An 11,545-nucleotide genomic window follows, 5' to 3' on the forward strand; every position below is an offset into this window, starting at 1 on the left:
CTTGATCTTTTGTTTGGCTGTCTCAATTTTTGCATGTCTATAATCTTCATCATTGTGATAACACATCTTGCTGTTTTGTTTTGCTCTCTCAATTATTACTTCTCGATACGCCTGGTCGGTTGAATACCTTTGTTTTGCTCTCTCAATTATTACTTCTCGATACGCCTGGTCGGTTGAATACCTTTGTTTTGCTCTCTCAATTTTTACTTCTCGATGCGCCTGGTCGGTTGAATACCTTTGCTTTTCTCTTTTCAAGATACTATCTCTGTTGTTTGTGTAGTACTGTTTTTTCAAATTGCGTATAGCTTGCTTCGATCTAACCATTATTCTAATCAAGAATGAGAGAATTTACATCTTTGTCGTTCTTAAGTAGTAATTATGACGTCACGGCGTAATGATTATATTGACGTCATGGCGCAATGATATTATTTCATGACGTCATCAGAAACAACAATATAATTTCGTGTTTTTCTATTCACGTCATAGCTCTAATATAAAGCTATGACGACATTCAATATTTATCTAGTAGGGTTTCAGACAAGGTAGTTCTAATGATGTACTTTTGTGTTGATCTTACTCTATTTTTAGGAGTTTTGTTATATTTCTTAGCATGGGACTGATCGTCTCTTACTAGGTTGCTAGCTACTGCTGCAACCCAAATTCACATATATATTTATTTATGAGAGGCAGCCTGGCCGAGTGGTCCAAGACACTGGTGTTAGCCACCAGTCTCTTCGGAGGCGTGGGTTCAAATCTTACCGCTGGTCTACGATTCTGTTTGAAAGACTGCAGTGTGAAAAGACATCAAAAATGCAGTTTTTGCTGGAAAAATTTATTCTCTTGTAGAAATAATTTATTTTAGTTACTATAGATTTTTAACCCAATTAATTTCCTTTAAAATGAGCTATTGAACAACCCTCTACGATGTTCCAGTGCCAAGCTATCTGTGGAAAAGAAAAAAAAAAGAAAAGAGAAAAAAATATCCCGTTTGGAGAGAATAACGTGGTTAAAGTCAATTTTCTTGATTTTCAAGCCAATATATTTCCCTTGCTGTTCAAGCCAAGGGACAGAAAGTTTCCTATACAGGGGTTTCGGACAAGGCGGTTCTAATGGTGTACTTTTTGTTTTGATCTGACTCCTTTGTTAGGAACTATGGGTTTTTATATTTCTTAACATTGGACGTGATCGTCTCTTACTAGGCTGCTAGCTACCGCTGCAACCCGGATGACTAGCAATTGACATCAATATGTCATGATGTCATATGACATCATATGACTATCAATATGACATCAATTCTCATGCTTAGACTACTACACGTATTGCAACCAAATAAGAAAGGTCATAGTTTTTTTAAAGCTAACTTTTTCTGAAACTATTCAACCCCCTCCCCTCCTCCTCAAAAATCAACTATAACTTGATTTATGATCTGAGTCTCAAAAACCTTTACTAGATAGACCTGTAGATGTTGGTAAGAAAAGGAACAGGTCGTTGGAAAGAAAAAGAAGATAGAGAAAGGATATTGGTAAGATGAAGAAGAAGAAATATTACCTGTAGCAGGATTAAGAGCCAAAGACGTTGGGTTCTCCAGCGCCCCTGTAACAACTGATCTTTTATATCTGCCATCTAGGGTTGTAGCCACAATTCTTGTTTTTCCCTTGGCTCCTTGTTTATCAGCCTCAATAAAATATAAAACCTCCGAAACCCAATCTATAGATATAGATGTTGGTCTGGCGCTATTCCCAATTGGTATATTCAAATTTTGCGCATGGCCAATTTGCACATCAGACCCATCTGGGATGAAAGAGCGTTTAATAACGCGGTCAGCGCCATCTGCCCAATAAACAATTCTGCTATTTATGTCGTAATCAAGACTGTCAATACGACGCTCTCTGCGAACGACCTGGAAAAGTGAAAGGCTCTCTTTAGTTTTTTAAAATATGAAATTCCCCAAATTAATGAGTTAACCTAGCTAGTTAATAAAAATATATAAATAAGCATTTTTAATATCTCGATATTTGAAAACTAATTCAAGGATTTTAAAATTTACTTTAATAGAAACTTTGTTTTTTCTTTATAGATTTTTCAAACGACACGGCATATTTTATTATTTCTACCAGAACGAGACTAAGATAGTTTTGAATTTCTGATTATTCCAGGTTGTTATTTTAATTGTCTATTAATTATTTTGATTGTTTTAATTTTCTTTTAATTATTATTTATTTATTTCAATTATTATCGTACAAACTGAAAATGACTCTGGTACACATATGACAATCACTCTTGAGACCTTGACAATCAGCTATCCGCTGTGTCATAATCTTTTTTTATAAATCTTTTTAAACAGCATATAAATTGACAATACAATTACCTTGACCTTATTTTATGTAGTAGCTAGTCAATGATATTACTGATTACTGATTATTTTAACTCTGATTAACTTTAATAAGTTAGCTAAGTAATATCTAAGACTAAAAAGTAAATTAATTAACCCCTATTAATTTGTTTTAATTAATCATAATAAATGTCCGATTACTTTTATTTTAATTGTTTCAATTCCTACAGCTTAACAATTTCTCAGGTGACAATTAGTCCTGATATTTTGAAAATGATCCATCTGGTGTCTTACGATCTTTTCGTTTCTTTTTCAAAAATAAACAAAATAAACAGAAAATAGAAAAAATAAGATAAAGAAATTAAAAACACAAAATAGTTCGAACATATAACTTGATTCTTGGAGCAAATGCTTGTATACGATCCTATTATACAAATAAAACCCACTTAGGTTCCTGCAACATATTAAAAGAAAAAAGAATAAAAAAAAAATAAAGCAAAATAAAGGTAAGCAAAAATTCCATCTTCAACTGTCTTGCTTTACTAAGCTAGCCAAAAATATACATAGTTTTTTTAAAGTTTAGTTAGAAATTACTCTAAATTTTTAAAAATTATAAGAAAAAAACTCTGTCTTCGTCAAGATGAATGAAATAAAGAAAAACGGTAAAGAATAAAAGCCTCAAAAATAGAACAAGAGCGGAAAATTGTTGTGGTATTGCGGTAGAGTAAAAAGAAAAAAAATACAAAAGAGAACATGAAGAGGTTGGAAACAAGAAGAAGATGGAAACACGAGAGGTGGGAGACTTGCTAAAGATTGAACGTATTTGGATATTGGAAATCCCTTCCTTCAACCCTACCCTCCCAAAAAAGAATTCATGCGGAAATATGGATGACAATATTAGAAAATAATTACCAAGATATAAAAAAGATACAAAGAGATAAAGCGACAAAAAAAGAGCCTTGGACAAGCCTATATGAGCTTACTTGCTATCTCTGCTTTTCATCTCACTATCTATTCTATCTATATCGTTTTTTCTATATCGTTTTATCTATTCTATCTATATTCACTATCTATATCGTTTTTTGTTTAACAAAAAACGCAATATATTTCATACCTTATTCCAATAGGAAATCTAGGAACATGTAAATCGACAAGATAGATTTAAAACACACAGATTATTACCCATAAATTGAAAAATGTGTTATTTTTCAAGGAGGAAGGGGGGTATTTTTCAGGGAGGAAAGGGGGGTCAAAATCAATAAGGCTAAAATGTTCAATTAACTATATACTTTCATCCTACATGAAAGTATTTGCAAAATAAATGAACTTTTAGAGGTTTTGCAAGTTCAGGGTGCAACGATAGGTTTGAAAATTAACGTTAAGAAGACTAAGTCGCTAAGGCTGGGAATAGGTGAAGATGGAGAGGTGACGCTGGGTTACGAAAAGATCGACCAACAGAGACCGAACAAAGATCGATCAACTCAACAGCTTCACTTGCCTTGGCAGTATTATAGGTAAAGACTACTAGTAAGTAATATTGCCTACGGACTGTTTTGGGTACCCTACTGACTGCCCGTATCTCAAACAGTAGCTGTACGAAAAGTGTGGTTCAACCTCTTTTTCTAGTGACACAATGAGAGAAATGTTGAGATTGCTAGGGAACGTTCTGCGGATGAAGGTCTTTTATTGATTTAGTGTAGTTGAATTATTTACACTTTTTTAGTGTCCCTTTTAATTTATATGTATTTATGTCTCGTTCTTTTTTTGTGTTTATTCGCTTAATTTCTCCCCCTCCCCCTTTTTATACTCCTTTAATTCTGTTTCTGATTTGTATTTGTGTAAGTTTAGTTTGACCAGTTTTTATCTTTTTAACTTTTCAATTGACTTTTTACAGTTTTAATTATTGACTTTTAAATGATTGTTCATTATTATCTTTCTATTTCGTTGTTGTTTTTTTGCATTTTTGCCAGTTTTAGTGCAACCATTTATATTGTCGATTCTGAAGTCCGAATTCGGCCCTTTGTGGGCTTGTCATAGTGATCTTTTTGAAATAAATATCTTATCTCTATCTCACGGCAGGTTGCCAAAGTTTTTTCTTTTTCGACCAACCGTCTAGGACAAAACGAAAAGCAGGTCTTCCCGGTTTGGGGTGGGAGGATGTTGTAAGGGACATGGCAACTTCCTGGGAGGGTGTACAGAGGGAGGTTTTGAATAGGTTGGGATAGAGGAGGAGCGTGCGTAGCTGTGTTGGCCTCAAGTGGCTTGGTGCTGCAGTGAGTTGTTAGTAGTAGTAGTAATAAAAGAATATAAATTACTTCCACTTGATGATTTCTTCCAGTTACATTGACGGCTGTTATATCATCACCAGATGCTATGAGCACAACCAAAGGTGAATCAGCCTTGTATATGCTTCTTTGAGGATCAACTGGTGTGAATCCCTCAAGGCAACTGCACATATACGAGCCTTTAAGGTTAGTACACACTTGAGAACAATTATGACCAAAGGTTGCGCATTCATCAATATCATCACAAATTTTGGGATTGCTTCTCGATATAATGTACCCTTTATTGCAAACACATATGTAACCACCTCCAGTGACATTATGACAGCTATGTTCACAACCACCGTTATCTTCCACAGAGCAAGATTTCGCCTTATGACAGCCCCTTTCGTCACTTTCATCACCGCAGTCATCCTTCAAGTCGCATAACATTGACCTAATAATTCAAGAATTTGAAAAGTCTCCTTTTACCAAATATATCTTAATATAACAATAATACACTTTTCAAGCAAGTGAATTAAAATTTTTAATATATATTTTTTAATGATTTCAAAACTAGCAGAAAATATATTAGAAGGGCAAGAATTAGCTTATCTTCCTTTATATTACATAAAAAAAACTCATAATTTAGACGTCTACCGTGATTTTTCTATGACAAGAAAATATAGATAGCAGTAGATATTTAGGAAATGCCTAAATCTTAGAGATGTTTACCATATTATCTATATGGAAGGTCAAAGCAGCTATCTCACCTGGCAAGTCGTCTCTACAAAATATCTATTCGTTTTTATTGGGGGATAAGGACTAAAAAAAAATTTAGAAGGGGATGCTAAATAAACCCTTTCTCGTACTTCATATTATCACCTTCTTCGTATGGTCGATATAAAGACCTGAGACTTCAGATGGCCATTCCACCAAGTCCTCTAAAAACTATATCCCTAACACCCGTCATTATTATTCTTACGATTTAAAATTTACAGTTTTACTAGCAAAAGTAGTAAAACTGACTTGTCAATGCAGTTTTGATTTTAGCGTTGGAATTATGTGGTTAAGTAAAGTTCCTTGTACTTGAGGCCCAGGGAACCTTGGGATAAGTCCCAAGAAATTAAATTAATCAAGAAATTAATTAGAAATTAAAAAATACAATTGATGAATAAAAATTATTTTTGATTTTATGAGTAATATGGTTATATGATTTAGGAAAAAAAAGTGGTGAAACTTACTTGTGAAGACAGTTGTGATTTGAGCATCGGAATTCAGTGGTAAAGTCACATTCTCTGTGTTTGAGGTAAAGTGAGTTATACGATTCTCATCAAATCATTCGATTTCACGAATTAAAAAAATACGATTTATGAAATACGAATTATTTACTCTTTGAGGAATTATATAATTAAATTCTTTATGGATTTAAAGCTAGCTTGTCAATACAGTTGTGGTTCCCGCATTAGAATTCTATAGTAAAGTCACATTCTCGGTGTTTCTAGAATAGGGAACCCATCTGACCTTCTATGAATTAAGTAATTTTACCAATTTTACGATTTACGAATTAAAAAACACGATTTACAAATTACGAATTATTCACAATTTAAAAGGATTATGCGATTACAAAATTACACAGTGTATGAACTAAAGTGCTAGGACTTACTTGTCAATACAGTTGTGATTTGCGCATTGGAATTCTGTGGTGAAGTCACATTCTCTGTGCTTGAGGCACATTGTTATATTATTCTCATCAGATCCATCACTACAATTATCAACGCCATCACAGGTCTGCCATTGTGGAATGCATCTGAAATGTATATATTCTCAGTTATCCCTGATTACGATTACGATTTACGATTTTTACTGACTTTTATTAGAATAACTAAAAAAACTTTTTCCACAAAATATGGTTTTAAAATAACAATGAAGAGCTACCTTAAACAAAAAATTAGCAAAGCTAAAATCATATAATCTACAAAGACCGAAACTACCCAAAATCATCAATTATAATAAATGAAACCAAATCCAGTCAAAAATCATAATTAATTACCAGGTCAGACTGAAAATGAGCAGAAATTAACATAAGTTCGGCTCAAAATCCCTATACCTTCCAAAGACCAGAACAAAGTGTGCATTTTACTGAAAAAAATACAAATGAATATGCATTGTCAGTTTAATATACATATACTGATAGTTAGTAATCAGATTGTTAATCTTTTTTGATCTATTAAAGTTATAAAAGTAAAAACATTTATATTTTTTCAGTAAAGTGCAAATTTTGTTCTGGCCTTGGGAAGGCATATGGGTTTTGAGCCCTACTCATGTTAATTTCTGCTCGTTTAGAGTTTGTAAAAGTTTGCTAAAGTTTGCCAAGTTTATAAATGGTCGTAAATGGCCGAAAACAACGACTTTCGTTGGCCTGTAGTAAAATGTTTCTGTTGTAATATATATTACTCCGAACAATTTCTTCAAGTACTGTCAGGAGTAATTTACTGTATTAGAAGAGAAAGTGCAAATTTTGTTCTAGCCTTGGGAAGGCATAAGGTTTTGCGCCCAAATTATATTTATTTTAAGTTTGCATTGCTCGATGGGATTTATTAGTGTGCTTATTATTATATAATACATACTTTATAATATAGAACACAGATAACCGTAAGAGTTCATTTCAAATTTTTAAAGTTAAATCAGGATAGTCTTACATTATTTTGCGTCCTATTATTTTCCGTGAGATTTTGCGTGAACTACTTTACGTACGTAAGCTACTATGCAGGTTCCTAAACTACTACTACATTTTGCTTAAATATTTAAGATATAGAGAGGGCCCCGCAAAAAATCTAATTGGGCCCCACAAATATTCAATCCGATTGCGCTTATCATGGCCTCTTCTGCACATAACTTTATAAATTCTTGATTTATACTTTAATAAAATTAATTTTAATAAAATTATTACTTTACACCATGCAGAGAAATTGAATTAAACAGGTTTTTTTAACTAACAATTAACTAAAATTAATTAAACACTTCTTTACTGCCAAGGTCCTTGCGTCAGACCTGCAAGGTATTTGCCACAGCAGGTATGAACTCCTGGCTCTGTATTACCAAACTGAGATCAAACTCACTCCGCCTTCACAAGACCATTTTAATTCTATTTTCCAGATAAAATAAAACTTGGTTGGAAAATATTGGTGCACTCCGCCGCCGCGCTGCCTGTTCACAGAAAAGTGATTTTAAAACAACACAGGAATTCCGTGGCCCCTTATAAACTGTCAGGTGTTTCCCAGGAATGGCAACTGAAAATTCGATATCACCCGTCCCTAACATTAATTTTGGAAGTCATTACTTGAAATTTTAATTAATTTATTAATTATTAATTAATTTTGAAAGTCATTAACATAAATTTGAAAATTTTCGGGGATTTCCCTGAAAATCTTGCAAAAACGGAACGGCAAAACGCTTAGGCCTATAACAGCAAAGCTTTAAATTCAGCCCTAACCATGACATCCTATTGGACTTATTGTTTTTGCACAGTTGTAAAGCAAGATAAAAGACCGAATGTAATGCCAAGTTATCAAAATAGCGTATCTGCAATAGCTCAGGAACGGTTTGGGATATCAAGTTGAAGCTTTCAGTGGGGTTTTGGAGGAGGAAGAGACACGTGGATGTTTAACTCGGTAAAATAAAACTTAGTTTTAGCTTTGTTTTAGTTACCCTATTTTAGATGTTTAGAACTATTTCTTCGTCAACAAACATTCGCAAATACTTTTTCAAAGATTATAGAATTTTAAAACAGGCTTTTTTGCTATACATTCAGTCAAGCCTAAAGGGGACTGTTTTTTTATGGAATATTTGAATTTGCCAATATTCCAAATACAAGTATATACAAAAAAATAAATGATTAAAAAATATAATGGATAAAACGTAAATTGAAGTGGAGCGACCAAGAAAATAAAAAAACAAGAAGCAATAAAATTTGTAGAATAACTACAGAATAAAAAGTAAAGAGAAAAAAAGGACCTGCTAAAACTAAAAACGGTGAATTAAATAATAATTTCTCTAAATTTCTGTTCCTACAAAATGAATGACAACGAAGGCAGGATGAGTTTTAATAGCCAAAGGGAAAAAAACAAGAAAAGAAAGATTGGTTATTCTAATAAAAAAGTGAAATAGATTCAAGAAAAAATGTTAAGAAAAGATAGTTTAATGCAAATAAATGATAGTAGAAGCGGAAATAATAAAATGTATCCTTAATACATAGTTGGAAAGAATCCCCCCCTTACTACAAAACATTGCTTTCCTTATCCCATTGCTATCCCATCTCCCAGTATTTAAGCAGGGTTATGGAAATGATTATCCCTCATTTCTGTGTTAGTTACGCGTGTCCATGGCAGGGCGGGAATTCCCAGTTTTTCTTCCAAGTCTGCCCCTCTTCGACCAGATTTATAAGGATCCATACGATTTATACGAGTTATAAGGATCCTACGATCAAGGTTAAAATACTTCTTTATTACTGCCCCATATTACACAGACTTATTTTAATACTTTTAAAATTTATCGGAAACTCATATCCCAGGGTTAAGAATCATGAGATTAGGTGCTATAGAAGTTTTTTACTTGGGCAGGAAGTATGGGGTACATAGACAGGGAGTAGGGCTCATGACGAATAAGGAAGCTGCTTAGTCTTGTTTAGGCGGGGAAGGTATTAATAAAAGAATATTAAATGCTCATTTTATGACTGAAAAGTTCAGGGTATCAGTTAAAGTAGTATATGCCCCTGTAGAACCGACTGACGGAGATACGTACTAGTGACTCAGATGAATTTTAGCTACAGTTATAGGAGCAAATGGACAGGGTCCCAGGTAGAAATATGGTGTTTTTACTGCGAGATTTTAATGCCCAGGTTGGTAGACATAGGGATAGATGGTATCCTAGCCTAGGTAAATTTGGTGTAGGAAAAGAAAGCAGTAATGGCTACAGACTTTTGCAATTCTTTAGGTATAACAACCTAGTTATAAGCAACACGATGTTTGGCCATAAAGTGACCCATAAGTTAACATAGTATCCACGTGATGGTAAGACAGAAAACCTTATTGATTATGTTATAGTAAACCGAAGACTGGCAGGATCAATACAAGATATTAGGGTGTATAGGAGTGCTGCCATTGATGTTGAAAGTAAAGATCACCACCTAGTAGTGTCAAGGGTCAATTTAAAGCTGAAATATTGGAAGGGTAACTACCTCCCGGGTAGTTATGATGTTGGTAGACTCCAGGATGAGAACCTGAGAGAAACTTCCCAGGAACAGTTGAACACTAAACTTGAGAGTTTAAAATTTGACAATGTAGAATATGGTTCAAATAATTTTAGAAAAAAAATTTGTGTAGTTGCTGATGGTGTCTCAATGAAGAAGGTTTGGAGAGCAGCTGGAAACATCGATAAAAAAACCTTTTGTTCAACAGAGAGGAGAAGGGGCTTGAACAGGAATTATTAGAGTTATGAATCATATAAAAACAAAAGAACTGTATCGGAAGTACAGAGAGCATTAAATATGAACTAAGGAGGTGTGAAGTGCAGGTCATAGATAAAATTCCCAAGGATCCGGAAAATGCAGCTAGACGGCATAATATAAAAAGTAATAGTAAAATATTGTACTGACATGTTAATGAATTGAGAGGGAGCAGTCAGTCCAGACTTGTCCCAGTTAAAGACAGAAACGGGGCTACCATTAGTGATAAGGAAAGAGTTGAAAAGAGATGGGCAGAACATTTTGAGGATATGCTAAACTGAGAAAGAGTTGCAAGAAAAGATTGAAAAAAATGAAAGAGTTTGTGATACCTCGGATGTGAAGTTATTTTTGTGAGGAAGAATTAGCGGCAGTATTAAAAGGATTAACAAATAATAAGGCATCAAGTGCTGATAGTATGGTAAATGAGTTTCTTAAATACGATGGCTCTGAGGTTCGAAATAAGTTACTGAAGATTATGAATATGACTTGAAAAAGGGGAAGTACCTAGCGAAACTTACACACACACATAAACTTACACACACAAAAAAAACTTACACACACACAAAAACTTACACACACACACAAAAACTTACACACACAAAAAAACTTACACACACACAAAAGCTTACACACACACAAAAACTTACACACACAAAAAACTTAAACTCACACAAAAAATTTTTCAAGGAAAACCTTAATTAAACCACTGTATAAGAAAGTTGACAGGAGTGAGGGTGGTAATTATTGAGGCATTAGTCTGGACTCTGTAGGTAGAAAATTACTTAGTAATATGATACTTTTTAGATTGGGACATGCTGTAGAAAAATTTTTAAGAGAGGAACAGTGCAGTTTTAGAAAAGTTAGAGAACGTGTCGACCAAATTTTCACTCTTAGGCTAATAATTGAGAAGTGCCTGAGTTTTCAAACACCTTTGGTCCTCAGTTTTATAGATTATGAGCAACAGTTCGATTCTGTTAATAGAAGAGCTTTAACAAAGGTCTTATCCTTGTCAGGTACACCAGATAAATACATAAAAGTGATTAGTGTTATGTGCGAGAATAACACTGCTGCGGTTAAGGTAGGAAATGAGGTTAGCAACTGGTTTTGTATTAAATCAGGAGTTAAGCAAGGTTCTCTTCTATCCCCCTTTATATGGGTCATTTTGAAGAACTTTATCTTAAGGAGCACAGGAAAGGCAATGGGAGATCACGGAACCAAACGGGGAGGAAAAATTCTCCTGGACTTAGATTATTAAGCATCCTAGATGAAAGTGTGGACAAAATAAATGAACTTTTAAAGGATTTGCGAGTTCAGGGTGCTAGAATAGGTTTGAAAATTAATGTTAAGAAGACTAAGTCACTAAGGATAGGAACAAGTGAAGACAAAAAGGTGACATTGGGTAACGAAAAGATTGATCAGCTTCACTTACCTTGGTAGTATTATTAG

General features: G+C 33.8%; 1 protein-coding gene across 1 annotated transcript in view; it reads right to left on the bottom strand.

The window, feature by feature from the left end:
- Positions 1-6,399, bottom strand: part of LOC148944166 (low-density lipoprotein receptor-related protein 2-like) — a 70,058-nt gene extending 63,659 nt beyond the window's left edge. Inside the window, exons 1-3 of the mRNA XM_089100499.1 lie at positions 6,260-6,399; positions 4,648-5,050; positions 1,549-1,900 (exon numbers count right to left, since the gene is read on the bottom strand). Coding sequence (XP_088956625.1) covers positions 1,549-1,900; positions 4,648-5,050; positions 6,260-6,330 — 826 coding nt within the window. The 5' untranslated portion in view covers positions 6,331-6,399. The remainder of the gene's footprint in view (positions 1-1,548; positions 1,901-4,647; positions 5,051-6,259) is intronic.
- Positions 6,400-11,545: the final 5,146 nt, after the last annotated feature.

The sequence above is a fragment of the Artemia sp. Qi Xiang Cuo genome, chromosome 14 (assembly GCF_049724085.1).
Source record: "Artemia sp. Qi Xiang Cuo chromosome 14, ASM4972408v1, whole genome shotgun sequence".
NCBI classification, from domain to species: domain Eukaryota; kingdom Metazoa; phylum Arthropoda; class Branchiopoda; order Anostraca; family Artemiidae; genus Artemia; species Artemia sp. Qi Xiang Cuo.